General features: G+C 40.9%; 1 protein-coding gene across 2 annotated transcripts; it reads left to right on the forward strand.

Annotated features, from left to right (window-relative positions):
• Nucleotides 1–26340, forward strand: GDAP2 (ganglioside induced differentiation associated protein 2). 2 transcript variants are annotated; one of them, XM_072880876.1, is made up of 14 exons: nt 1–142; nt 1786–2032; nt 3580–3719; nt 7819–7972; nt 9522–9610; nt 12006–12082; nt 13168–13327; nt 15065–15215; nt 16176–16252; nt 17653–17729; nt 18297–18436; nt 19019–19073; nt 23913–24056; nt 24981–26340. In XM_072880876.1, exons 2-14 carry the CDS (start codon nt 1857–1859, stop codon nt 25026–25028), a joined length of 1488 nt encoding a protein of 495 aa, XP_072736977.1. In that variant the 5' UTR covers nt 1–142; nt 1786–1856; the 3' UTR covers nt 25029–26340. The 2 variants fall into 2 exon arrangements, with proteins under 2 accessions (XP_072736977.1, XP_072736967.1); XM_072880866.1 differs by having other exon boundaries at nt 17–233; nt 24981–26338.
• Nucleotides 26341–27997: the final 1657 nt, after the last annotated feature.

Consider the following 27997-nt stretch of genomic DNA (forward strand, 5'->3'; position numbering starts at 1 on the left):
GGGCTGGGCAACCCGAAGCGGGGCTACTCCCGGAAGCGGAAGCGTGGGGCGGCCGCTCCGCTTTTCTGGGTGATGTCGCCAAGCCGGCGCCGACCGAGACCGTCTGGCCAGGCGGCGCTAGTAGCGGTAGCGCGGCCTGCCCGTGAGTTGCTGTGCGGCTGCTCCGGGAGAGAGGCGGCTGCCGCTGCTGCCGGCAGTTCGCGCGGATAGGAGCCGAGTGGAGCGGGGGGGGGGTGAGTCGCTGACCGCTCGCCAGCCTCACCCCGGCGGTGCAGGTTACCGGCAGCCCGGGTGCGGGCGGTGGGTTGCAAGAGGCAGGAGAGACAGCGACCTCCCGTCGGGCAAGGGCGCGATAGCCCGCCTGGGGGCTTCGGGCGCCTCGAGTCCCGCCCGCAGCGCTTTGTTCCGCGTTCCGAGCCTGTCATCCCCGCAGGGCCGCCTCTGCCACGGGAGGCCCCCGGGTGCAACACATGTGGGGGGGAATATCCAGGAGGAGCTTATGTGCACCCCTTTTCTTTTGTCTGCCTCTTACTTGTGCCCCTATTTTTGGCTGTTCATCAGAGGGAAGACGCCGTCGTAGATGAGCTTTTGGTTGGAGCCGCTCTGCTCCTACCTTCTTGTTCATTGCATTTCTCCCAGCTCTTCATGGCAAAATTCTTATTTAGATGCTCTTACGGCCATCTTTGTCCTAGTGGCGGCCTTTATTACCCCTCAGTTTGAGTTGGATGTTTGAGGTTTTTTTTCCTAGCTAATGAATGTACTTCATAATTCACATTTCAGAGTTAGCACTTGTGGATGCTGTCTTTTAAAAATTATTATCAATTATGAACCTGTGAAAAAGGTTAAATAGTAGGTGTGTATGTGGCAAACTGAAGTTACTGTTTGTGCTGGCTTAATTCACTAGTATGGTTTAGTAGTTAAAATAAAACTGTAGTAGCCTAGGTATTATGTGCTGGCAATTGAACAGTATGTTTCGGCATATTTGAGTCTTAAGCTAGCAACCAGTGTCATCTCAGCCTTTTAAAAAAAAAAAGGTCAGGTGGCAGAGTTCAGTCTGCAAGTTCATTGGGTCAGTGTTCAAACTTACAACTTTACTCTCTTTCTTGCAAAACCTATTTGGGTGAAGGGGTTTTGTGCCTAAGTGCATGACTGTAAGAACTAAGCAACTGTAAGTCTTATTTGCAGTGCTTCAGAATTCACTGAACTGCAAGAGTTGTACAATTTGGGGGGAGGGAGGATGTTTTCATTGGTTCGTTTGTAAGGGTTTTCTTGCTTTTAGGGTTTTTGGTTTTTTGGGGTTGTGGTGGTTTGGGGGTGGTGTATTCTTTTTTTTTTTTTTTTTTTTAAAGTATGACCCAGGGCTGGTCAGTTTGGTCCAGGGCTGGACCAAAATCTCTGAAGGAATAGATTATACATACCCTGCTACAAATTTGCTTTTTGTTTCGATAAAGAAATAATAATTTTCAGAAAGACTAAGGTCCTTTCTACACTTGGGAATTTGCGTTCAGCATTTTCAAAATGCAAGATCACAAGCCAGTTGGACCAATTTAATAGAGAAGGTGACTTCATCTTGCACTATGGGAAAAGGTTTGTCTTACTGCAAGTATTTGCGTTGCCTTTTTGCATACAGGTAACAAAACAGAAAGAGAGAGCGGTTGAGTTGGAAATCTGTTTTTTTGTTTTCTGCTAGCTCTAATTGCACTGCAGTCTTGTGAAAGGTCTGGCTCCACAGGAATTACTTTTAGTGGACAGCTGGTGACCTGGATTGATTTTCTTCCTTTAAAGCACCTGGAAGACTCCAGTGAGAATTGGAGTGTGACAAGTTACCAGAGGAAAGGAGTTGTTGTTACCATTCCATGGATCCCTTGGGTGCTCCTTCCCAGTTTGTGGATGTTGACAGTCTGCCAGGCTGGACTGATGCCTATGAGGCTAAGCAGCTGGACTGTCACCAAAATCCTGTTGAAAAAGCTCAAGTTGATGTTAGATCACCTTTTCCATACAGGAAAGACATCAATGCGAAAATAATCTTATGGTAAGTTCCATATGGCTCTGGTGTGTTTGTTATCGCTTCTCCATTTACTGCAGGATCCCATTGCCTCATATAACAATTGCTGTGGTAGAGTAAAGCCTTCGAGCCTTCTTTTCTTGAATCAAACATTACAGATCTGGGAAGAAAATTATCTTTGTTCACTGTAAATCTACACATCTGAGATTTGTATCATCATAGGTTTTAAATTGCATGTTCATAGGCATTCCTTAATGCAGCAGACTGGAGCTGTACTTCCTACTGTCATACTGTATGCTTAATATCAAAACCTAATCAGGCACTTTGATACAATTTTCTAAATTTTTAAAAAATATACTTGCTGTCTACTAGCTTTTTTCTTTCTTTGCTGGCTTTATTCTGCTTTCACTTTCCTGGTTTAGATCAGTATTTCTTTCGTGTGGTTCTTGTGGCTTGCTTTGGGCTCTTCTCCCCCCCCCCCCCTTCTGTGTTCTGTCTCCATGGTTTTCTACCAAAATCTATTGATAAAGTACAGTGTGCTGAGGTGAACTTACTCCATCAGGTTTTTCTTTTCTGTAATTCAGATTACTGCTCTCTAGATGAGTAACTCTTTGTTAATATGAAGAGAGAAGGAGTTCTCAGGGACGCAGATTCAGGGATCAGCCTGAACCTCTTTCTGGTTCATACATGCAGGAAATGGGACTGTTCTTGGATTTCCTGAACCTGATTAAGTAAAGAAAGAGAAAAGTAAAAGGTTGAACATCTCTTATGACTTGGGCTTGGGTATAATAAATGTGTGCAATTTAAACTGTTATTTGAATCCCCCCCTGTGCATGGGAATCTTTATTTCCCTTCCTATGCTCTTTGATCCCAAAATCTCTAATGGCAGCTGCTGTGACAAAAAGCAGGTCAGAGTTCTGCTACTCCATTGTCTCTTGTGCATCTCTGCTTTGTTTATGTTCTGCATGTCTCATCCTTGAACAGCAGAATGAACATGATCAAATTCTGTGTTCACAATTTCAGAACAAAAGCAATGAAAACTTGTCTAGCCACAGTGTTACTCTAGATCTTCAGTGGTCTGAGGAAGAGTAGCAGCAGCAGCAAGGTGCCCTGAATAGTGTGTATGCAAACTGAATAGAAGTACATAAAAAAAATTGTTAAAGTTTTGAAAGTAATGTACCACAAGGACTGTCTTATCTTCAAGAGAGAATACATGTTTTTTTTGAAACACACTACGCTCCATCAGTTTAGCACGCTGCTTTGCGTGTTCTGCTAGTTAAACTGTCCTACGTACAACTACAATACTGTCTTTTCTACATACATCACTAAGTTACTGTTAGGGCTGGGAGTTTTTAAGGAAATGACAGGTTGTATGCGATCTTTATTCATCAGTTAGAGGCAAAGGATGATTCTGCATGGTGAGCGTGTCAGGGTACGCTACGCTATGTGGGCACTGGAGTACCGTTAATGCTTTTCCTTTAACTTGGCATTTCCTTGCTTGTCAGCATTTATTTGAGAATATCCTGCTTAATCTTACATTTAGCCTGCAATAAGCTGCTTCCTTGTTTTCTCAGGAAAGGAGATGTAGCATTATTGAACTGCACAGCCATAGTAAATACCAGTAATGAGTCTCTCACTGATAAGAATCCAGTATCTGAAAGTATATTCATGCATGCTGGGCCTGACCTGAGGGATGAACTCCAGAAGCTCAAAGGTAAGTGGCTGGAGACATTTTTATCTTAATGAAATCTACTGTGCTTGCATAGTACAAAGCATCAGGATTTGGGTATAAACTAAAATCAAGGAATAGTTGTTCCCCCCCCCCAACATCTAGTGTTAACGTGAAACACATGGAGGAAATGCATTGTAGTCTCTTCTCTTTTTGCCATTCAGGTTACAGATCATTGAAAATCTGTGACAGATATTTGAGTTGCTGAGCCCTTACTTTGCGATACAATAATTCCCATTGTTATCTGAAGCCACTTAGAGTAGTTAGCTTATCAGAGCTTTTACTCGAGGGGCCAGTCTTGTACATCTTCAGGTTTTGCTCTTATCCTGTTCAGTGTGTATATGCTGTGGAAGACAGGAAAACTGAAGTTCACCATGGCAGAAATTAAGTAGGTTCTAATACTCTGTGTATCCTCTTTCAGGCTATTAATATACACACACAGTCTTTCAGGAAACTATGGCAATAATGGATTGATAAAACACTGCATGTCTAAATAAAGTCTTAGTGACTAGTTAAATTGTTCAGTTAATTTGCCTCTTCTGTACAACAAAAGGCTTTATTAGAAAGTTACAAGATCATCCCTAATGGAAGGCTATTCTGGAAATGGATGAGATTTGCTTTACCTAGATTCTTTATTAACAGGGCTTGTGGCTGATAATGAAATTTACAAATGCTCAGCTTTATTTCCAGTCCCTGTTAGATGAAGACGTTCCTTATTTTGTGTGTGAGGAACGAAAAGTTTATAGTTATCCAAGGTTATACAGAGGTCTGATATAGTTTGTAGATGAGAATTCACATTTCTACTAAGTATGGTACTGAGCTGAATTTTGAGACCCAACTGATCCCTGAGTAGTACTGCTCACTCTATTGGGTAACAGCTCTATCTCCTTATTGTGTAGTAACAAAACTGATAGAAGAGCCATAATATTTCTAATACAAACTCTCAGTAGCTTAAATTACAATTGAGTAGGCATCCTCTGTTGTTATAAAATCATATTTTGCTGATTCAGCTTGCTTTTTGTGAGTAACCTGGAAGTAAAATGGGAGGAGGGGTAACTATTTTATAGGAGAGGGAAAAGTCAGTGTGTGTTTCAGGTGGAAACAACTGTTAAAATACAGCAGATGTTATAGAATAGTTAGAGGTGGGACAACATTCCAAGGAGTCCTTAAAATTTGAGATCTGTCACCTCTGTATGGAGTTATTTGTAAAAGTTGGGCTTATTCTTAAATTCCCCTTTACCATGCTGAGTTATATGTAGTTTTGCATCCTCCCCCCCATGATGATACTGATGTCTCCTCTCTGTAATGCATTCTGCAGGTTCACGACTCCCTGTACATGACAGTTTCCTTTTAATCTTGTGACAAGAGCTTTTCAGAAATCAGTTCTTGTGTGACGCTCTACTGGTGTGTTGCATGGGGGAGGAAAAAGAGGCTGGGTTACACCTTTGGCTTCTGTGCACCCTTAATATGTTTGTCACGGTAGCAGAAGTGGAAGGGAGCTTAGTTAAGAAATTAGTTTGATTCTTTTGTCACCTCTGCCTCCTTTTTGCACTCTTTCCCATTTAACTTTGAACTTTTTTCATAGGAGAATGTTCTTGGGAAGAAGTGAAAATGTATGGTCTTTGCTCTAAAGCTGTAAAATGAGTGCAGTGGTGATTTTCAGTTAGTCCTCTCCTGCTTTATAATCCTACTGCTTGGTATATATTCATATTTCATAGACTCCAAGAAGAATCATGATCTTAAAGCATGTGATGTGCTGACCTTTCAAAGGCCTGTGCTTTCTTTAAGGCTCAGCTAACTTGTGCGTTCCTGGGAACAGTATGTAGTTTTGATTAACACAGAAATAGTACAGCCAAGGGGCCAGGCTTGCAAATGAAGTGCTATTGATATATGCTTGCCTATCAACACATACTTGTTGCAGGCTAATAAAGACCTTCTGTAATAGCAATACATAGTAGTCTTCCAACTCCAGTGAGACTATCTCTCCACTGCACACTTTATATGGAGGATTCAGACTTTCCATTTTAAACTTGGAGAGAAGCTGTTCTAATGTTTGAAATCTCATCGGATAAACAAATAAGATCTTGACTTTGTTCCCAGTTTTGCCACAAACCTTGACCTGTGCAGCTCACTCTACTCGCTCACCTCTAGATAACCTGTATCTTAAAATAGGAATGGTACTTGCTACTCAGTTTTCTAAATTTTGTAGAGATCTCCAAGTAGAAGGCATTGGGAAGTACTAAGTGTGATCTAAGTGTAGTTAGAGATTACTGATGCTACATCTGGTTGTCTGAATGTATTAGTTTCCTTACTGAATTCACAACTATACCTCGGTCAAACTTGCTTCATTCTTTTTCATGAGACAGTTTTTCCTACAGGCCTTTGCTTGCTCTATTCAAGCTGTGTGACTTGGATGGACCATGCAGGAAGAATAGTAACTTGATATGTGATATATTAAGTGTTTCAGTTTTAGCTTCCACTTTTTCCATGTTGTGCTTATTTAGTTGCTATCTTGAGCTGAGATGTCTTAGAGGATGTGCAGTAATTCAGAAGAGTATGCTTAGTTTTAGTATGCTGTTATATTCCTTCTGATTAACCCAGAAGAAACAAGGTGGAGGTCTATAGAAGCTAATGATGTGATTTATTGGATCAAAACATTTACAAGACGTTGGCTTAAACACAATGTGGTGTTGCCATTAAAAAGACATGCTTAAAGTTTTGAGTAAGAGAGATTTTCAACCTGGAATGTCTCTTGCCATAAAATATGCTTTCATGCATGCTGATAACCTGCCTGAGCACCACAAGGAAGAGAGTGGAGTGGGAGAGGTGAATGCTCCTATTCAGTGGGCAGCTTCATGATTGACTTAAGCCAAGCTACTGCAGTGCTGCTGCCAGAAGGGTGGTTGCAGCTGCTTGTTCACATCTCATTCCTTTTCATGGGCACCAGCAACCTGTAAGATCAGGTTGAAAGCTAATTCAGTGAAAATGCTAGTTTTCAGCCAGATCAGAAAGCTGAAGTGCAGCTGTACAAGCAGAAGGAAGAAGGTGGAAAATGCTTGTCTTTGACAGTAGGGAAAGAGAAAGACTAGAAGTACTTCTTAAGCTGTCCAGAACTGGAGAGGACTAGATTTGGGTGAAGAAGGGGAGAGTTAGCAGACTTTTCTTCCAGGTACCAAAGAAAAAACACAGTAGCTGTTCCTGGATTTTTCATTATCAGAAATGTATTGACAAACTGAAGGGAATACAGGGGTTTATGGATGTCATTGAGGGTTCTGACAAACTGATTTCCCTTGTGAAAATTTACGGGAATTAAGTATCGGTAACTTGCAAGGGATAGCCAAAGAGCAGTCAAAACCCAAAAGAGATAAAGACATAAAGTATCTAGCATGCAGTAAATGATCCTAGAGTATGTAGTTGGAGGGTGCTGTGAACAGAACAATTAAATGTGTTGCTTGAACTTTCTTGCCTTGAGACTAGACACCTGGTCTGTCAAGAAAGTATGATCTCCATGAGAATCATACTTCTGTCTTGTGGACACAAAGAAACTTGCAAAACAAAGAAAGCTACCTTGTTCTGGGAGCATAGATGAAAGAAGTGCTTGATCTATTTATTTTTAATAGCTTTGCCAACAGCTGGTGGGTTTAATTAAGGAGACTTGTAGTCCTTTTATCCAAAAAGCAATCTCCCCAAACCAACTTATTAAATTCAGAAGGACTTTTTATTGCTGGTTGTATAGCATATTTGTGCATCAGTTCTCTGCACATTGTTAAATCATTTCTCCCTTTGGCTCTGTATATAGCATAGTAAGCACTGCAGTTAAGATGGCATTTCTAGCAGTTTCTGGTTTGTCCTTATATACATAGTTTTAAAATTGAGAGGAATGAGCACAGCTCTCACCTCCTCAACCTGACTAGGTGATACTAAGCAGCTGTTATGAGATAGACATCGAATATTAAGGATAGCATTCTAAAACACTGACTTCTATATATGGAGTTGTCTTACCCTGGAGGAATTCAAGGGCTTGAATACTTCTAGCTTTCTTATCATGACGTTGGCATTTATCCTTGTGTTTATTTTTTTTCAGGGTGCAGAACAGGTGAGGCTAAACTCACCAAAGGATTTAATTTGGCTGCACGTTTCATCATTCACACAGTGGGACCCAAATACAAAAGCCGGTATCGCACAGCAGCCGAGAGTTCTCTATACAGCTGTTACCGCAATGTCCTGCAGCTTGCAAAGTAAGCACATGACAACTTACATGAGGATTTGCCATCCATGGCACATCTGTTCTAGGTACTCGGGTCTGCACAGAGGCCAAATGGCTGTGAATATCTTCTCATGTATGCTGGATTTGGTTACGGACATGAGAACATTAGTGGCTTCATGGTATACTTCATGCCTTTTGTTACCTGTTTTGTGGTATAGATAAAATGTGTAGAGAGATCTGAGCTGGTTCAAGTCCTGAAACAGTGTAGCTAGAGCTGTGCAGCTTTCAGTTACTCTGAGGGGAAGCAGCATTGATAATTGCATTGGGTTCTGTGCTGTGAAAAGCTTTAAATTAGCTTGCTCAAGCAGCAACTTCATGTGTGTCTGCAGCCACATAGACATACCTACAGGCAGATCTGACTGCTGTATCAGTTCATGTATTTGGCCTCTCTGCCTTCGTACAACAGCCATCTAAAATTCCGAGTCAGGGTGCAAGGTTGTTTCTAAATCCACAGTTGCTGCAGATGGGTTTGTAGTTTTTACTCTTTCATCAGTGGTATCTTCTACTTCCTCTTGGCTAACGGGCTTTTTTCTTTCTATTTTTCTGTCGTCTTTCCTGTATTCTGTTATTCTCCTGTGACTGCTGTTGTAATGGTAGCAGTCACAAAAAATATCTGAACAAGAGCAATGTCAGAAAATATACTTAATTTCTTAGGGTTGGGAAGATCAGTTCTTCCAAGTCTGGACTATGCATTACAGTGCAGTAGTAACTGTTTCATAATCAAGATTACAGCTAAGGTTTCTAGTATGTGCCAGTTTTGTTCTGCCTCAGAAGTAACAAGCAAAGTCAGGTCTGGATTGAAACATGTTAAAAACAATTAAAAACTCTAATAATTCTGCTTACTGAATTCTGAGTGCCTTTCAGTCAATCTATTCTCTAGAGTAACTTTTGACTCTTGTTAAATTTTTTACCAACTCTGAACTTGCTCAAACTCCTCTGACTGTTGGCAACACCTCTGCTTTACTCTTCTAAAAATGTGGTGCTCAGATGGAAGCATCTTGCTGATCTTACAGTATGTATCACTCCAAGCCAATAATCATACCTAGGATTGAGTCAGCCACCTTGGTCTGTGTCCAGATCTCTAACAAAACAAGTGATAGGTCAGGTGGAGGAACAGGAGAATGTTTGCAATAAAGAGCACCTTCTTTTCCCCTCCTTCTCCTCACTGTCAATCCTATACAGGAAGGAAAGTATTTTGGAAAGGATTGAAGGGAGCTTGAGGGAAGAAATTCTTCATTCAGGATATGAGAAATTGCAGGAACAACATAGCTGAGGTAGAAGGAGAAATCTGAGAACAAACACAAGAGGAAACAGTGTGGAATCACTAATGGTTCCCTCCTTCTCTGCTTAATGATGGTATGTATGCATCTTGCCAGGAAAGAATCCTTCTGCACAAACCTGAATGAGGATTGCTGCTGCCTAGAGGCAGGAAAAAAAGTACTGGTGTTATCTACTGTACTGACAGACATTTGTTCTCATCTGACCTTCTATTCATTTGTTTTTCTTTTTCTGGATTTCAGGGAACAGGCAATGTGCTCTGTAGGATTTTGTGTCATTAACTCTCTGAAAAGATGCTACCCCTTGGAGGATGCAACCCACATAGCACTGCGTAAGTTTGTTGGAAAGCAACATAAACTGGATGGCAGTATTCAGCAGATCGCTTACCTCTGACAGACTGCTGTTGATATGGGGAAGCCCTTTTTCTAGGGGGCTGTAGTTTGTTAGAGGCTGTAAAAAGGCGAAGCCTTCCATGGTTGGTCAGGAAATGGAGGATAAAAACAAATGATACTTTCTCTGAGCAGTCATCAGTAAAGATCCATGGGAATCTGTGCTGGAACTTGTAGTCTTCAATATGTTCATTAATAACCTGGAAAAGATGCTGAACAGTGAGGTGAGAGAGTTTGCTGGTAATAGAAAATTGTTCAGAATAGCAAAGATGAGGCCTTATTGTGAATAGTTGTAGATGGACCTCAAGCAACAGAGTGAATTTCATCTGGCATTTTAGCGTCATCAGCATATCCAAATATAAAGTGATATTCTTCCCCCACTGACCTACCCCTATACGCTTCTGCCTTCACATGCAAAATGATGGGCTAATCCTAGGGAGCAAAATCTTGAGATTATAATAGTTCCATGAAAACAACAGCTCACTGGAGTTCAAAACGACAAGCTAAGGAAGACACAACTAAATTAAGAATGTTATGCTATAAATTTGTGTTTTGTCCACCCTTTAAAGCTGCACATTCAAAAATAATATAGTAGAACTAGAAGTTGAGGAGGTCAACAAGAATAGGGAAAGGCAAGAAACAGCTAAGTAAGCTAAAGTCTTTTTCAGACTAGAATACACGGAACTTGAAGGGAGTGTAATAGATGTCTATAAACTCATGAGTGGTATGGTAATGGTGAATAGGAATCAGCTGTTCACTGTCTCCCAAAATAAGAACCTTCAGACAATGTTAGTATGAGTCAGGTTCAGAACAACCAAGGGGAAATAGTTCTTTATGCTTACACTATTTGTTTTATGGAACTTCTTACCAAAAAGCATTGTAGGTGCTAAAAGTTTTCAAACTTGTTTGGGTTCGAGGAAACTATATTAAAGAAGAAAAAAAAAGGTTACTAAAAACAAATCAGAAAAGTTCCTAGGCTGAAAATACCTAAAGAATAGAAAAGTGCTCAGAAAAGAATATTATGTACTTGCCTGGTTTTTACTTTTCCCTTTTCTCTTTTTTGACTTTTTCATTTCTGTTGGCCTCCTCCTGTCTGCTTTCCACCACCCAGTCCCTGGGCCTTCCTGCATGGTACTCCTGCACAATAGGAAAGTTGTTGCAGGTGGAAGGAGTGGGTTTTCCTCTTGCTGTGCAAGCTGACTGGAGAAATCTTTCTTACCCTCTGCTTAGCAGAGGTGCTGACACTGCAGAAACAGATTTGTCCATTGTTTTCTCTGCTATCTGCCTGTTGAGTGAGACATCTGAAAACATCTGCTCACAGAGGTTCAGAGAACTGTTTGCTGTGGAACTGCACAACTGCATTTGTCCTGTAAAGTAGTATTGCAGGTCAACCCAATTACACATGAATTTCTGTACAGGAAGTATTTGAAAATAGCTCTTTTTTTTTTCCTTCTGAACGGCTGTTTCTTGAAGAACTCTCACTAATGTATTCTTTGTACAGTAGACTTCTTTCCTTTATTGCTCTCTTCTGTTGTCTCTGTAGGGCTATATGCTACTTGATAAAATACTGCTAGACCAACGTATTTGTTTGGACACTTTCTCTCTTGGCAGTCTGACAGGAAAGCACTTGAAAATCCTGACGTGTCAACATTATTGCGGCTCAAGGACCTCATCTGTACATGTACAAGGACATGTCTGACTGGGAGCTTGGTTACAAAACACTTCCCCCTCCCCCGCAGTTGCAAATGTTTAGGAACTTGGCTGTATCCCTGGATTATGCTAAAGCTTTGGGAGAGTCCAAAAAAAGTAATAAAGGAAATAAATTCTCTCATGATTTACAAAAATAATTTTTATATTCGTCTTTGGCATAGCTGACCCTAGAGGTTTTGTGTGGCTGACTCTGTCTTGTACTAGCTTCTGCCATGGCTTGCTTATCATCTTGCTTTCCTGATAACTTAGGGCACAATGACTTGTTCTAGGAATATCTGGTTTTGCCAATTTGCACAGGACACTGTAAAGGAAGGATTTCTTTGATTTTGCAGGACCATAGAATCACATACCACAGACTGAGGAATACCTAGTAAGCTAAAATCAGAGAGACTTTTCTCTCTAAAGTGAGAAGCAGGAGAGAGAGTGGAGATGGAACTTCCAATATGGCCAACAACCCATTTGGTGTGTTAAGCTACCACTTAATCCACACTTGCATACAGCCTCTGGAACTATCTTGTATGAGGAGAAAGATGTGTCTCTCTATTCTGCACTCTGACTTCCTCACTTGTAGTCGTGTGTGTAAATGTCTCCTCCTCTTTTGCTAACTACATTTAATCTTCCTTGCAGGCACAGTTAGAAGGTTCCTGGAGATTCATGGAGAGACTCTGGAGAAGGTGGTGTTTGCAGTCTCTGAGCTTGAAGAGGTATCTCCTTGATGTTCATTCCACCAAAATTCATGGGCATATTTGATCTTCTCTGCAGCAGTGTTAAGTCCTGCGTTGTAGAGCTGGATTTAGATTTCCCCTTCAAATCACATAGGCTTTTGGTCTCTCAGCATCCTTCTGTCTCCTACTAGCATAGCATCTTTTCCAGTACTGTTTATGCTCTTAGCAGTCTCTATGGACATGTTCAGAATCTTTCCACTTCTGGATTCCATGTTCCTGAGCCATGCACAGGAACCAATACTAGAGGTTATAGCATGCAATTGTGCTGGATGGCATCTGCCAGCCGGAAGGTGAATTCCTCATAAGATTTCCTCCTTACACAATGCTGCTTCCCTTGTGCTTTAAAAAGGCCAGTTTAGCATGCCCACAAGATCACCTGCAAACATCTTAAATATTGCTTGCTGGCTTGTTGAAATAACAAGCTTGACATTTCATAATCTGTGTTCAGACAGATGCTAGCAGTTTGAACATTGACTTCTCTTGTATATCAGACTTGCTAATGGCTGTTCCTGGGCAGAATACCCACACTGTGTTCAGGTTCTGTGGTATCTGGATGAGGAAAATACTGACTTGTTGGGGGTTTAAAACTGCTAATCAGTTGGAGAGAACACATGAAGTGTTGCAATGTTCAGTAGAGATTTTCACTATTTTCCTCCATGTGGGGAGGGTTTCTCTTGGTTGATTGTTGCTTTTTCTTTTTTCCTAGTCAGATCACTAAAGGTGATCTGCGTAGTGGTGCATTTTAATATAAGCAGCCTTCTCTGGAGTCTGTTATCCATGCATATTGTAACTTCATTACAAAGCTAAAGTATCTGCAATCTACCTGAGTTCATGCAGGTTAAAGCAGAGTCCTCGCAAGGTCATTTTTCAGTGTGGCAAAAAAAAAGTTAACCTTTATCAAGGTTATCTGCCTTTATTGCCAGGTAGCAGCCCAAAATAAGCCATTGAGGGAGATGGTACTCTGCCTCCAAACCTCTGAGAAGATCCCTGCTACAAGAGCAGCTGTTACTTAACTGAAGAGCAACGATGCGTGATAGACCTTCACGCATTTTTCTTATTTGTAGGCCACTTACCAGAAGTTGCTGCCTCTGTATTTTCCAAGATCCTTGGAAGAAGAGATACAATCCTTGCCTTACCTCCCTGCAGATATTGGCAATGCAGAAGGGGAGCCTGTAGTACCAGAGCGGCAGATCAGGATTACTGAAAAGCCAGGTGTTCCGGATGGTGAGTTCTTAACTGAACCTTGAATAAGTATCTCTGTGCGAAAGTCAATGGCAAAACAGAAAAGGCCCATGGGAAGCAGAGAGATGTTTTCCCACCTCATGCGAGGCAGGCTGTGATGAAGAACGTTACCAAGCTGCCTTGTTGGCTTCCTGCGTTCCACAGCAGTAACTTCTGCTTTCTACCTCATTGTGTAGAGTGGTGTGGTTAGAGGATGTGGTAGAGCTGTTATTCTGTCTTTTCTTTCTTGGGGGAGAGGTGGGGTAGTTCATTCCCTTTGCAAATTTTCTCCCAAGGTGATTAGGAACTTTGCAGGTTTTTTGCAGAATCTTATGCATCCCCTAACTGAAGAAGACAATTATTGTTAATGGCTATCATATATTAGCAAAACGTTGCTTGTATATTAGCAAATGTTATCTCAAATGATAAGATTCTGTTGATGCAGCATGTGCATCAAACTACTAGATGCTCAGTGAAAACTAGCAGAAACTCCCTAAAAGATAGAGGAACTAGATCAACCCAGAGATCAGCGTTTGGGAAACAGCTGTCAAAGCTCAGTGAAAAGAAGTCTGTTTGTAAAGAGGTTGCCTAGATGTCAGGGTTGAGGAGGTGAGATACGAGTAGCAAAACAATTTAATGTATAAATGGGCATAGCTTGCACGCTCTGCCTTACTTATTAAGGAGTGCTGTGAAAGTTTTACGCTTCTTCAGGCGAAGCCTTAAACCATCAAAAAGCAGATAACTTGGAATGGGTTTCAAAGGTTTTCGGCTTTTACATGGCCAGTTGGGATAAGGCTGAATATGCAATGGGGATACAAACAACTTAATTTTCCTGTTCACAGTTTGATACCTGATATACCCTACTCCTGCTGATCAGACTCCACTCTTTTTGTTTGGTTGGTTTTCTTCCTTGTCCAAACTGCTGGTCAGAGTGGTATTTGCAGCTGTGGCTGATCAGTATGAGGCATTCAACCACTAGCTAACAATTTGTGAAATTACTGGCTTTGCATATGTGGGAGCGAATGGGTATAGCAGAATCCTGCACTTTTTATCCCATTGCTACTATAGCATGTCACACTAAAACTGGGAAACTCAATTCCCATCGAGGTTGCCCAGAAGAGGTAGTGCTAGAAGCCTTAGCGATATTCCTTGATGACATCAAGTTCAGTGGAGCATTCTGGTATTGTCACCAGCAAGCGAGCCCATGCTCTTGTGCTTCATCACACAGTCATGCTGTAAACAATACTATAAAAGTATTCAAACTTGGGTTACCACCAGCTCTACAGCATCTGTTCAAGCAGTGTCAATGATATAAAAAGAAGTGAGCCCTTTCTACAGAGCAGCTTCTAAACTGAGTAAAGCTGCAGCATCTGTCCTTCTGCATATTTATTTTTCCCCCCTATGACAAGTAGGACAACTGTAAAGCCGTCTTTCTCTCCACACCTTATTTTCTGAGAGTTAACCATTATCCCTTTGTTACAAGCTGATGACTAGGACTTGCCCAGTTAGTTTCCAGGCAACCCAACATTTTAAGGGAGTCCGTAGTTACCAATCACATGCCATAGTCTGTCAGTGGTACTAGTGAGATATCAGAGCCACATCATGGTATATTGTGGTTTTTTGTGTTAGTTTGTAGCATGACGACTGGGTTGGCTCACTGAGATATATAGCAATTCATCAGCAGCATTGCTGTCTTGTACACAGCTTGAACATTTTACACTACCTTTGTTTCTACTGCAGATGCTTCAGATGAAGAGGGTCTGGAGGCAGATTTGTCTTTCATTGGTTCCCATGCTTTTGCCCGCATGGAGGGAGACGTTGATAAACAGAGACGCCTCATCCTTCAGGGACAGTTGTCAGAGGCAGCACTTCAAAAACAGCATCAGAGGAAGTGAGAATTTCCTTGTCTGTGTGAATGTTTTGTGTTAGTTAGCTGTTCAGAGGACCAACCCTTACGATGATTTTGTTATCTGTAAAGCCTAATCTTCTGGCAAGGAAATACAGATAAAGCCTGGTGCCATCCTGGATCGCTGTGGTAGCCTCTTTGGCCTGAAGGGAGAAGGAAAGGGGCAGTAGGAGGAAAAGGGAAGCTAGTGATGAACCCACCAGCATACCCAGTGCATCCGACCAGCTACCTTATCTCTTTGCCACAAGATGTCACTGTTTTGTCACTGCTTTTTGTAGTGGGGTCACCTGCTTTCAATACTGCCCACTTGCTCCTGAGGCTCTGGGCAGATAGCGAAACATTTTTCTTCTGTCTTTCAAAACAAAGATAAATAAATAGATGCTGAGGCTTTTTTCCTCTTCCCCCCCGCTAACCCTAATGTGCGTGATCACTTCCTTAGAAGCCAGTTCCATGCTGGAGTCCACTTGAGGCATGATGCTTGGCTTGTTTTGTCAGATAAGGCACTAAGTTGTTCACCATTCAAAGGGGGGGGGGGGGAATCCATATGTGACACTGGTTGCTGTGCAGTTGTGCTCGACTTCTAGACTTTTTCAAGAAATGTTCTTTTTTTTCCCGTTTTTTTAAACACAAACACTGAGGTATTTAAATGGAAAAAAACTCTGAAATCTTTTCAGCCCAAATGCAATGCCACTATAGTTACTAGTGCATATTCATTGCCCTAGTGAAAATCACTAGGTATGTAACTAAGACAATCAAATTTTTTCCCCCAACGCTTCTTTCTTTAACAACTTGATAGTTGCTCCATAGGTCAGAAAACCACAACGTTAGAGAGAGGGCTCAGTCAGAAAGAGCTTGTTTTGTCCTTCCCTTCTCCTATACTTCTTCAGGCTTCTAATACTAATCCAAAGGGGGATTAGATCTGACTAGATGTTTTTAACTTTCTAGTTATAATCGCTGGCTGTGTCAGGCAAGAGCTGAAGACCTCTCTGATATTGCTTCTCTTAAAGCCTTGTACCAGACAGGTAAGTTCAGGATACCAATGACTGATGTATATTGTCTTAAAGTAAAAATACAAAATAAAAATGTAATATTTGCTTTGGACTTAAGTATACAATAAGTCATGTTATTAAGCTAGAAGCCTGGCCAAGAACTAGGCAACATCTCTGTAGTAAAGCAGGAATTCTCTCTTGATTGGCTTTGAAAGACTATGTGGTAAACTCCCAAACTGCTCTGCCTTAACCGTCTGAGGATACATGCATATCCTGAATTATCTGTAGCTTTAGATGTAAATCAGTACTGTTGGATTAAGCCAAAGCATAAGGTGCTCTGTATGAGATAATTCAGACCAAAAGAAAAAATATCTCCACCCTTTTGTTACAAAGAAATGAATGTTGCTTTCAGATGATTAGTGTAGAGAATAAGCAGTTATCAAAGCAACTTTTAATACAGCTTTCCTGAAAAAAAAGGCTTGCTTTATTTCCTTCAGGTTTGGTATGTGTTGCTCTCCTCCGTATGTGTCTCCTAGTACTAATAGCTGAGTACCATGGGCAGCGCATCTTGCAACCTTGAGTTCAGTAGATGGGGAGATCAGAGAGAGATTTAACAACTCAGTGGAGAGTTCAGTGGAAGAAAATAGCTGCAAGGTCCTTGCAGCCTGGGAAGCAGAGATGGGGAACCTGTACTCTTCAGTTCACTTTTACTCTTTAGGTAGCATCATACTTGGATGTGAAAACTTGCCATAGTCCCAGTGGCTTGTTGCTGCTTTGCACCACGACAGGAAGAAACAGGCAAGTAGTCAGGTTCTCAAAAGCATAGCTGTTTTTCTGCAGAGAAAGCCTGTTCAGCACTTTGGCTGATATCTTTGGCCCCCTGAAAATCCAGATACTTACCTTGATCTTTGTGCAAATACCAAGGCTGTGTGATACCTTCTACTCAGTAGCTGCAATTTTAAAGTCTTTGGTTTGCCTTAGACAAGGCTCTGTGGGCTGCAGGAGGTCCATAAGGCGTGCTCTGGGAATCTGTGCATTAGATTTCAGAGCTTGATTTCTAGGAAGAAGTTTGCTTTGGTGGTAGAACTGCAAGTGAAGGTTTTGTTGTGGTGTTTTGGTTTTTTTTTTTTTTTTTTAAATAAAAGCCATGTTATTACTTGAGATTTAGGTAAATGTGGAGTACACAGGCAACATAAAATTGCAGTCCATAAGACTTAAGTTTCTTGGATGTGATGCACCCTTTTTTGGATCAGAATAGCTACTAGTATAGTAAGAACAGTAACTCTAAGCTTATTTCCTCTGCTGTTAAGATAGAAACCAGATGCATTGCAAAAATTCTGAGCTGTGGCTGGTTCTCCCTGGTTTGAAAGGGACCAACTCTAAAAGCTGGCATGACTGAGAGAAATTGAGACATATTTTTCTTTCTTTTGTAGGTGTAGATAATTGTGGCCGCACAGTGATGGTGGTGGTTGGAAGGAATATCCCCGTAACATTGATAGACATGGAAAAGGTAGGGCTTTGTAAAACTAGAGTTGTGTAGGTTGAATATGAGTGTTCAGGATGTAAGAGTCTGATTATAAGGGTAATTCAGTGTTAATACTAGAAACATTATCTGTAGAGGACTTAAGAGGTCAAATGGAAACTATTTTTATAGGCAGATATAAATGTATTCCCTTATAAAGCTTTGTGTGTGTTGGGCTGGCTTTTTTCAAGGAGGAACTGGACTATTTTTAGAAAAACAGGCCTAACGTGGACTCCTTTTTCTTCTCAAGAAGAAAGAGACTTGCCCTGCTTCTATAACTGCCAAGACATGAAGAGTGAAATGTAATGAGTCAGATTAGTTTTCATGGAGCAAGAATTTATCTCCATCTGTGAGGTCAGCTAGACAAAAAAGACATCTAAGTTATTACAGTCAAGTTGAAGACTTGGAATGTTCACCTCCTTTTGTAGCTGAAATATAATGCCACCCAGCCTCATGATTCCTGATTTGTGAATGAATTAAAGGAAGCATATTAAGATGTAATGCAACTGTGAAAGAGTTCTTTGCAAAGAAAAATTTCATTTCTTTCTCTCTCAGGCTCTTCTGTATTTCATCCATGTCATGGATCATATTGCAGTGAAGGAATATGTCCTGGTGTACTTCCATACGCTCACAAATGATTACAATCAACTAGACTCTAATTTCTTGAAGAAACTCTATGATGTTGTTGATGCCAAGTGAGTGTCAATAGGAAAAGAACCCCTTCTTGTCTTCCTCTGTGCTATGCACAGTGTTTGTCATTACCTGTATCTGGTGTCCCATTTATTTTTGAGACAGTTTTTCTGGGACAAAGACCTAAATAAATAACAAAGGCAAGAGGAAGGAAGATATGTTTTCTTTCCTTCTCAGAACCATCTATCAAACCAGGAAGTTCTGTGCTCTGCAGTCTCCCTTCTGGAGCTGTTAGAGAGGCGTACTGGGTGTATTGTCTGTCTCTATCCAGAGCCTGGTATTGTTAAAAGTATGTTGCTAGTTGTGAGGGAAGAGGCTTGGGTAACATTGGTAATCGTAATTTGTCCATAACTTTCGCCGTCCACATAAAAGACTGCAGGCTATTATGTCTTTACCTGAAAAATAATAATTCTGCTTTTTTTTCCCCTTTACATTTACTTTTCTGGTATCTGTGCTTATATTAGATGTAACTTTGTAAAATTACATCACAGGCACTTAAGCAAAGTTTTCTATGTTTTGACTATTACGTTGTGTAGGTGATCTTAATTAGAAGTCACTTTTAAAGAGTTTTTCTTTCTTTAAACCAGGTACAAGAGGAACTTGAAGGCACTGTATTTTGTCCACCCAACATTTCGTTCAAAGGTGAGGTATATAGTACAAAAGAAAAGAATATTTTGTGTGTTGGTGGGGCAGCATGTAAGACCGTAGTATGAGGAACATGGAGGTATATAGAAGACTTCCAAAATTAGGCAGTATCTTCTGGATCCATGGTGAGAACTTGAAATTCATGCCGATCTTTGATCTAGCTGTAGTCTTCCAACCTTAGTGATAATCTGAACCCCAATGCAGTGCAGCTATCTGTGCCTCGTTTTGCATGTGCTCTTAACAGAGAGAGGTGGAAGCTTTCAATCTCGCTTCTCTCAAAGAGAAACATTTTGTCGTTTTTCCTGCTGTCTGTTTGGCAGGGTGACAAACCATGACCAGAAACTCCTAGAATTCTTTTTTGTGTAGTTTGTTTTGTGAATGTTTCACTTTTTCTGTCTCCGCAAGAGGTATTGCATGTGGGCTGCATATCACTTAAGAGCTGCCCTGGTAAGGGCAAAGGGTGGTGTGTCAAGCAGCAAAGCGATTAGTCAGGATTATAGAGTATCAAAGAAAGATGGGAAGAATGCCTCTGTGACATGGAGTGCAGGAAAGTCCTGTAAAGCCTTCAGGAGATGAAAAACTGAACTCGATCAAACAGTAAGATATTATCCTTGACTATAATCTGTGTGGGGCAACAGAAGATGGAGCTCGCTCCCTTCTGTACTTCATACACACTACTCATATTGCAGCAGTATGAGCACTTCAGATAAACTAAGTGTCAGCAGCAGCCCTTCCTAAAATTTTTGTTTGTCCTATTAAAACAGTTAGAAATGTGATCCTCCATGTTCACATCAGATTAACCTCTGTTTATTCTGCTTTTTGCTGACATTGATCAAATTTGAGAAAATTATACGCCTGCAAAAAATGTCTGTTTGCACATGTTCAGCAAGCATTTCTTTGCTAAATTTTCGTGTGCACAGCTGGGACAGCATAAGACTTAGAGCTTCCTTGTTTTTATGTAGATGAGGCTGAGTCTTCCCAACAGCATACCTTCCAGTTTCTGTCAGGATATTAATTATTCCCACAGGGTACAGATCTGAGGTCTGAGTCCTAGAATTAGCTTCCAGCTCTGCTCCTGAAAATGTAGGAGCTGGCATAGGACATTACTAAAGTCACAAAGTTGAGTGGAAAAGTTGAAGCTAGGAAGTACTAGTGTTTTAGATTCCCAGCAGCACTTTATCCCCCTCCTCTCTTACCATGCATTTCTATTCAGTTGAGAAATGGTTTTTTGTTGGAGGATGAGAATTCATGTTCACCAGTCCATTACCATGTTCTCTGTCCCTTTGGGAACTGCAGTGGGACTCGACAGATGTGTGGGGCAAGCAGATAGTTGGTGGGAAGCGGGGAGGGTGAGAGACGTAGAGTGCTCTAACTTGCTGGAAATGGAGTTGGTTTGTATCCTATTCTAGCAGCGCAGCTGGAGGCAAAAGAGGATGTGTGTCCATGTCTTTCTGCCAAGCCTTTTCTCTAACTGAAAGGCAAGTGGGATTGCTGCTCGCTGTTGCAGAGACATCAGCTTATGAAACATGATGGGGAATATGCAGCAGAAAGTCCTGGTGGAGAAGGTGGCTGCTAAGAGGAAATTATTTTTCTCTCCCCTCCTTCTTTGGCTATTTTAGGGTGGTTGTCCCTGTGGAAGATTGCTAGCCCAGAAGCCTCAAATCTCTTAATGTTTGGCACATTCAAATCCCTACGTGGAGCATTGACTTCCTTCCCTAAAATAGTGGAAAATACCCCATGTCTAAAATGTAGGAGGAAGGCTTGTGCATTCATGCAGCTTCCCAAACCCGTCACCATTGTACATGTATCTCATTCTTGAATCTCTGATATAAATGGTCCATTTTACTGCAGTATTGAATCCTGGCACAGTGGATGTCTGCTGTCTGTTAGAGTCGCATTGCTTATTTCTGGGCTAAAAGGGATCAAGAGGCTTTTCATCATGCCTCTTGGAAACTCATGTGCCCCTAGAAAACAAGCATAGTTCTGAAAGTGCTTCATAGTGCCAGGGATGATTGTTTGGTTTCTAGGTGTGCAACTTTTAAATTATGTGTATTCTGAGGATAATTGCCTGTCTAGAATACATGGTTTTCAGTATGCAGGGAGGAGGGTTCAGCAGTTGTCCTAAAACACAGAGTAACTGAAGCAGGGTGTGTCACTGCACAATCTGTTTTTATTCATGCTTCTATGTGAGCATTCTTGTGATCTGTGAAGGACTTGATTCTCTTGTAGTGCTGCTGAAATGTAACTGTTCTTATGATGAAATCACATCATAGGCAACAGTAGTTTTTTAGGCTGGCAGCAACTCTTGCAGCGTGAACACTTCACCACCAGGATTTAGATTAAGATACCCTTGAAGTACAAGTTCCTTCATACTCTTGCATGTAAATGTACTTGTTATTGCTATATTTGCTGATATATAAATAAAGGGCTCTTTGGGGCATTTTTGTGTGAAGCCTTTTGGCTCCCCTCTTTGGAGAGCTCTTCAAACAAAGCTTTATAGAGCTTGGTGTGTTCTGAGTGAAGTGTCAGTGGCTGGATCTGAAACAATCTCACCCAGAGAAGTTCTGTTTTCATAAATTTAGTAACTTGGCTGTGAAATCAAGAATATTTCAAAACCGAAACATACTAGAATACTCAAATTAGATATTCATAATCATAATAATCTTTATATTGATCATGAAAAATTTTTGTCTTTTTTTCTGTAACAGTCATAAAAGCAGTTTCTGGAGATCAGATGCCAATAAAAAGGTTGTTGCAAATCACTTAGGCTTTTTCTACACAAGATCCTTCCAATTGTAATAAAATTTCCCTGATTTTAGTAAGTGTTTCTTTGGGGTATGACCCAGTTAAGAGATTGGTGACACAATTTATCTGTGTTTTGCTTTTTTTTTGAGGGAAAGACATCTGATACTTTAACCTTGTGGTTTTCTAGCTTGGCAGAGTGACTCTGATAGCCTTTTATTCAGATTCAGAACTGCAGTACAAGAAAAACAAAGCAAAACTTCAGCAGATGACAAGATTTTAAATGTTTTTGACTGCTCTGGTATAAATTATTCTACTTTCAGTGTATTAACAGGGATTTGGTTTAAGTTAAAGTTCTCTGTCCTCTTACTGATAAGGAAATGGCTGCTCTCGTATTACTGTTTCTATAACCTGTGATTATTGAGACTGGAGAGAATAGAAAAATTCTCTAGAAACATGTTTCTGGCCCCCTCCCTTTTTTCTGTTACTGGGTAAAATGTGTCAAACTGCAATGGCTTGTATACTGAGAAGGGGGGGGGGAATAAAAATCACTTTTCCCAGTATCAGTTTTCATGATGGCTGCAAAAATATTCCCTATTAGACTTTTATACATTAAACATCTGTAGCAATTATGTTTAATGATTGTCATTCATAATACACATTGGAACGCATGCTACTTTGGTACAGGATTGAGAGAGTATTTTTCACTCATTAAACTGTCATCCAGTGTCACTCATAAGAGGTCTTGTTAGAAAAACATAGTAAATAATGGATGCCAGTAATAGTCTGTTTCCCTGCTTTATGCTAACATAAATCTCTAATTCATCCCTTAAAATAATGAGCTGATCTTAAATGTTCTGTCCTGTTCTTTACCTCCTTTTCTCTCTTTCGTTGTTACTTTCTCATGAAAATATGCTGTTTTGAGGAGGCAGCATAGTTATTCCAGGACAGTTTTCAGGCATTGACTTTTTCTTTAAATGTTGTATTCAGGCAGATCATTTTTATTGACCTAATGTTTTAGTTTATTTGAAGCTCCCACTTTCCTCGAGGCTTTTCTTGTGGTTTTGCTTCTTTTCTGTTAACTTACTGCGGTCAAAGTACAACTATCAAACAGAATCACAGAATGGTTGAGGTTGGAAGGGACGTCTAGAGACCATCTGGTCCAGCCCCCCTGCTCAAGCAGGGTCAGCAAGCACTGGTTGCCCAGGACCATATGAGTGGTCCCTAATATGAGCATTTGTGATCTGTAGAACAGTAACCTCTGGTTCTCACAAGTGTTTTTCTTTCCCTTCAGACTGCCAGGAAAAGACTAGATAAGAAATGAACAAAAAGTAATATAGTGCTTAATTTTGGAGAAGGTGGGTTGAAAAGTAAAAGTTTGTGCAGTCAATCTAAACAGTAATATTTAATAACTTGTAGAAATATCAATGGTGTCTTACTGGCCTTTGCAAAACAAAAATTCCTTATCCTGTTTACATCCAAAAGAGAGACAGGTGTGTATACTTAAAGTAAAATCTTGTAGAATAAGTTGATAAGGCTTATTCTTGTAGAATAAGATGATACAGTTTTGATAAGAAATGTGGTAAAACAGAAGGACATGCTTACTCATGCAGCGAACCCAAAGCAGAGGGGAGACTTCCATAGGACCTTTGAACAGCTGAAAGTCTGTCTGTCTCTCTCCCTCGAATTGCCTTTTCTTTGAAAACTTGAAGGCAAAGGGTTAAAAATGCTTCTGTCAGAGTCAAATAGATCGTATTCTGAGCTGGCTAAACTGGAAGTGAAAATGTGCCACTATACAAATGTTTTTTTGAAGACAAATAGCAGAATAGCTGTCACTCTTGTACAGTAGAAAGGGATCTTAAACTGGCAGTTGGAGAGGAGTGAGCGTGGAGTCAGAAAACACTAGCTTGAAAGCTCTCAAGACAGTGCTTGCTAGCGGTCAGTAGTGTGTACTTCCTGACCTTGTTGTGTTATTGTCATGATATTAGCATTTCAAGTTTAACTCAAGCCTTTTTAACTATGGAGTATTATGTTGAACTCGAAGGTTTTGAAACAGCACCATCTTCATTTGTTTATGTTGGGGTTTATTTTCAGGTCTCGGCATGGTTTTTCACAACCTTTACAGTCTCAGGGCTAAAGGACAAAATCCACTATGTGGAAAGCCTTCAGCAGTTATTCACAGCCATACCCCCAGAACAGATTGATCTCCCCCCTTTCGTCCTCGAGTATGATGCCAGGGTAAGTGACTTCATGTGGCAAGCATCAGTCTTTGCTCCAAAGTGTAGTTCTTGTGCATGTCCCATTCTGCTCTGCAAGAGCTTTAAAGGGGCTGACTTCCACATCTTAACAATGGGGAGAAGAAAGGGAGGGTTCCTGGAGAGTCTAGTTTTTCTTCTGTGAGTAACAATTTTCTTAATTTTTTTTCTACATCAGTCCAAGTAGAGGGCTTGGCCAAGAAGCAGACTCCTTTCCCATTAGAGCAGTCTCCTATGCGCATAAAAGGCATACTACCTTTCTTCAGCCAAGAACTGTAATATAACATACTAAGAGCCTGTGGACAAGATAAAATTCATGTTATATACCTGCTATATATCTTACACTGACTGCAAAGAAAAGCAAAGCTGTCTGTGTTTCATCTTCCCTGCCCCACATATCAACAAGCATGCAGGAAGGAAAAAATAAAGTTGGGAAAAATGGAACTGTAGCAGGGTGCCTTGCCTTTAGTATTGGTCCCTCTTCCTCCTCTCTTCTCCATCCCGGGTCTCTAACCAAGTAGTGGAATGAATATGGCTTGTATTGGTCAAATCATTCCAGAGGATGTGCTGTAACTCCAAAGTAACAGCCAGAGCTGTGTGTCTGCATAGGCAACTTTGTCTTGAACTGTGTGACTGGCTATGCTAGCATTTGTGGCTTCCTTGCATCACAGCTTTGGCTTAATGGCAAAATTTTAACCTGCACTTTTTGCTTAAAACAGAGGCAAAACCAAGGCCTGGTTTTGCCTGGTTACCAGCACAGTCCTCTCCTGGGTGAATTATGGCAGTCACTGTACTCATGGAAGACAAAGCTAGGAGTACCTGTTTATTTCTGCCTCTGTGTCATCATCCATTCACCAAGGTGTATGAGGGAAGACATGTTCAACTGCTCATTCTGTTCTCATTGCAGGAAAATGGGCCTTACTATTCTTCTTATCCTCCATCCCCTGACTTGTGATCTGCAGTCCTGCAATGCTGCTGGTTTCCCATGGATCCAATGACCTGATGCCTGCCAAAACTTGTGCATTTGCCCATGTACAGAATTCAGAGAGAGGGTTTTCCTCCCCCAGCTCTGGTATTTTTTTACTGATGAGATATTTTCAAGCACTCAAGCAATCAGAGAACTTTATGCCACTGTGAACTGTACAACTATTTCAAATATATTTATCCAATGGAAAAGTTGATTTAAAGATCACTAGGTGCATTTTATTTTGGGGGGTTTTTTTTAAGCTGTTACATTTATTTCTGGATAGACTTTCTCTTTTCTGGGAAATCCATCAAAAGCACTTGACCAACTATAGTCATCTTCCAGCTCAGTTGAATACCCATTTCTGACTGGTCTGTGCAGTACCAGCCTGACACATTGCTTATCATATGGTCTCTGTGCTTCACATCTGACTACCTTCCCTTTCTGTTAGTACTGATTACTTTGGTCTTGACCCAGCAAAAGTATCTGGAATTGGGAATGCCATGTCTGCAGGCTGAACAAAGCACTACAGCCAAGCTAAGTTTACTGCAAGACTTAGTACCATAAATGATAGGTGAGCTAGGAGCCTTGATAAAGTCCCTGTCAGTTATCATTGGATGATGTGACACGTCAGGATGCCACTACCCTCCCAGTAAGAATAAAATTGAAAAGCATTTGCGGTTTCTTTTCTCTAACTATAGTTGTTTATGTTCTCCTTTGATATGGCCAGATGTGTTTGTATGATAAATGAATGCCGTCTGCCTGAAGTGTGTATGGAGGGAAGAGGGAAACAGTGACTCCAACCCAACCTCTTGTGGCAGAGGTTGTTTCTTAGAGATATCAGTGTTGCTTTTATTTCCTGTTACGCTGACACTCACTGATTTTTGACAGACACAATACATGTAAGAGAGCTCAGCCACAGGTTACTTATGGAACTGGATGTGAAAAATTTTTCAGCCTGCCAATGGAAAGCTAAAAGAGGAGGGAGAAGGCTTCCTTGTAAAACATAATCAGGGATGGCAGTCCTAAATACAGAAGGATGGAATCCCTGGTAGGAAGAATGTCACAACAGTACTGAATATGAAATGATGGTGTGATTTTCATGTCTTCATTCTAGCTGCTTTCCTGCCCTGACTTGTATCTGCTACTCTCTCTTTACCAAACTTTAGTTTTCCTTGTTCTGCCGCTTCTGCAATAACTACCTTTTTTAAGCAAAAGTCATTGTGAGATATCTTAGAAGGTGGTTATTCACACCCATTGACTTGATTGGAAATAGAGATATCTTTCCTGTTTAAAGATACTGTAAATTGTTGGGATAAAAGGAAAAAAATCCTCCCTTGGTCTTGGTCATCTAATTGCATGTCACAGTTTGTGTTTGCAGTCTGAGAGTTTGAGCTTTTGTAAGTTAGGAGTGCAGTGGAAGATGGGCCATACTGAATTTCCTTTCTTTCCTACCTTGGCCTCCTGGCTTAATGTTGTGTTTATACTCCACATATCCTCAGCATGTTGGTATGTCAGTTACAGATGAAGATAATCACTTGGCTGGGGTTTAACAGTGATGCTTATACAACATATAAAAAACAAGTGGTTTTGCTTTTTAAGTGTCCCCCAGGGTCCTTATGTGATTCCATTGTCAGGTCCAAGGTGCTGCTAAAAGCTGGAAACTGTAGCACAATGGAAGACCACCTTGGTGTTAATATTTGGGAGAGTTGCACCTTATGCTTAGTTCACATGTGATTCTTTCAGCACTTTTCTGGTGGTTTTTGAGAGAAGGAAAGAGCAGCAGTCTATACAGAAGCAGCTACTATGTGTCCCTGCCTCCTCTTTTCACCTAGCTGTTTACAGCTGCCCTTGTCTAGTGACTTTTATAGCCAGCAATGAATTTTCCATGCTTCTCTAAGGATTTGTATAGTTTTCCATGCCCAGTAACCACCTGCTGTTTTTCACACCCATGGCATTTTCAGTGGGGCTGTTGCAGAATAGCCAGCGTCCACTTAATAAGCAGATTAAAGGTGATTCAGAGCATATTGTGAAAAATGAACTCTTAGCTTCACAGTTTTTTAGGTGGTTTCTGTCCCTTGAGCTCACAGATGGCTCAGAGTCATAAAACCTAAACAGTTCTTCTTAGGACTCAGTCTGCACGTTTTTCAAACCCTAGTCCAGTCATTTTAAGAAATGACTTGGCTCAGTGAAGTGCAAATCTGCCTCCGGAGCATTTGCAAAGCAAAAACGAGATCTTGGCACTGTGCATCTTATTGTGTATGTTTTTCCCTTGAAAGACTTTGCTTTAAACTTTTTTTTCTTACCCAAGTCTCGCAGATCTCAGTGGCAAGACAGACCTGCATTGTGCTGCAAAAATCCTGCATTTTCCAGTGTGTCTGGAGTTGTGGCAATTTACCAATTTATTTTTTAATGGAGACTTTTAAATGTAATGTGCCAGTGAAAAAAACCCAAACCATTGAAGTGCTCTGGATATTAATTGCTATTAAAATGTTTGTTTCATTCTAATATGCAAAAAAATTGCGTTAAAGCCGCTGAACTGCATTTGGTTTAAGCTGAGATAAATGCTGGCATGCCCTAGTTAAGGGTGGATACTACCCTTTCCTCTTGAAGAGGCCAGGGAGGCAGTCTGTGTATGTCATAACGCTGTGTGCATTTTAACACCCCTACCCAGTGCAGTCACTGCAGAATTAAAAGTTCTGATGAAGGTTTTATTGCCTTGCTTAAAGCTATTTCACACCATCTGCAGGCTCAAAAGGGGGGTCTCCATAGGGAAGTGTATTAGTGTAATTATGAGTCATTATTACCACTGTAACTCCCTGTGTGATGTTGACAGTGACATAGTTGTTGTCAGTAAAATTCAGATATGGTGCTTAGGCACTCACTAGCCACTCCTCTTCTGAAAGCATCCTGTATTCCCTTGCTGACACTGCGATTAGGTGTCTTAAGAGCCAGAGTCT

The sequence above is a fragment of the Ciconia boyciana genome, chromosome 1 (assembly GCF_034638445.1).
Source record: "Ciconia boyciana chromosome 1, ASM3463844v1, whole genome shotgun sequence".
Taxonomy (NCBI): Eukaryota; Metazoa; Chordata; class Aves; order Ciconiiformes; family Ciconiidae; genus Ciconia; species Ciconia boyciana.

Bases quoted from the DNA above. Each gene is read 5' to 3' on its own strand.
- GDAP2 (XM_072880876.1), top strand. From the start codon at position 1,857: ATGGATCCCTTGGGTGCTCCTTCCCAGTTTGTGGATGTTGACAGTCTG. The intron at 19,074-23,912 runs GTGAGGTATATA...GTTTATTTTCAG, and splicing joins ACCCAACATTTCGTTCAAAG to GTCTCGGCATGGTTTTTCAC. The intron at 24,057-24,980 runs GTAAGTGACTTC...TTCTCATTGCAG, and splicing joins TCCTCGAGTATGATGCCAGG to GAAAATGGGCCTTACTATTC.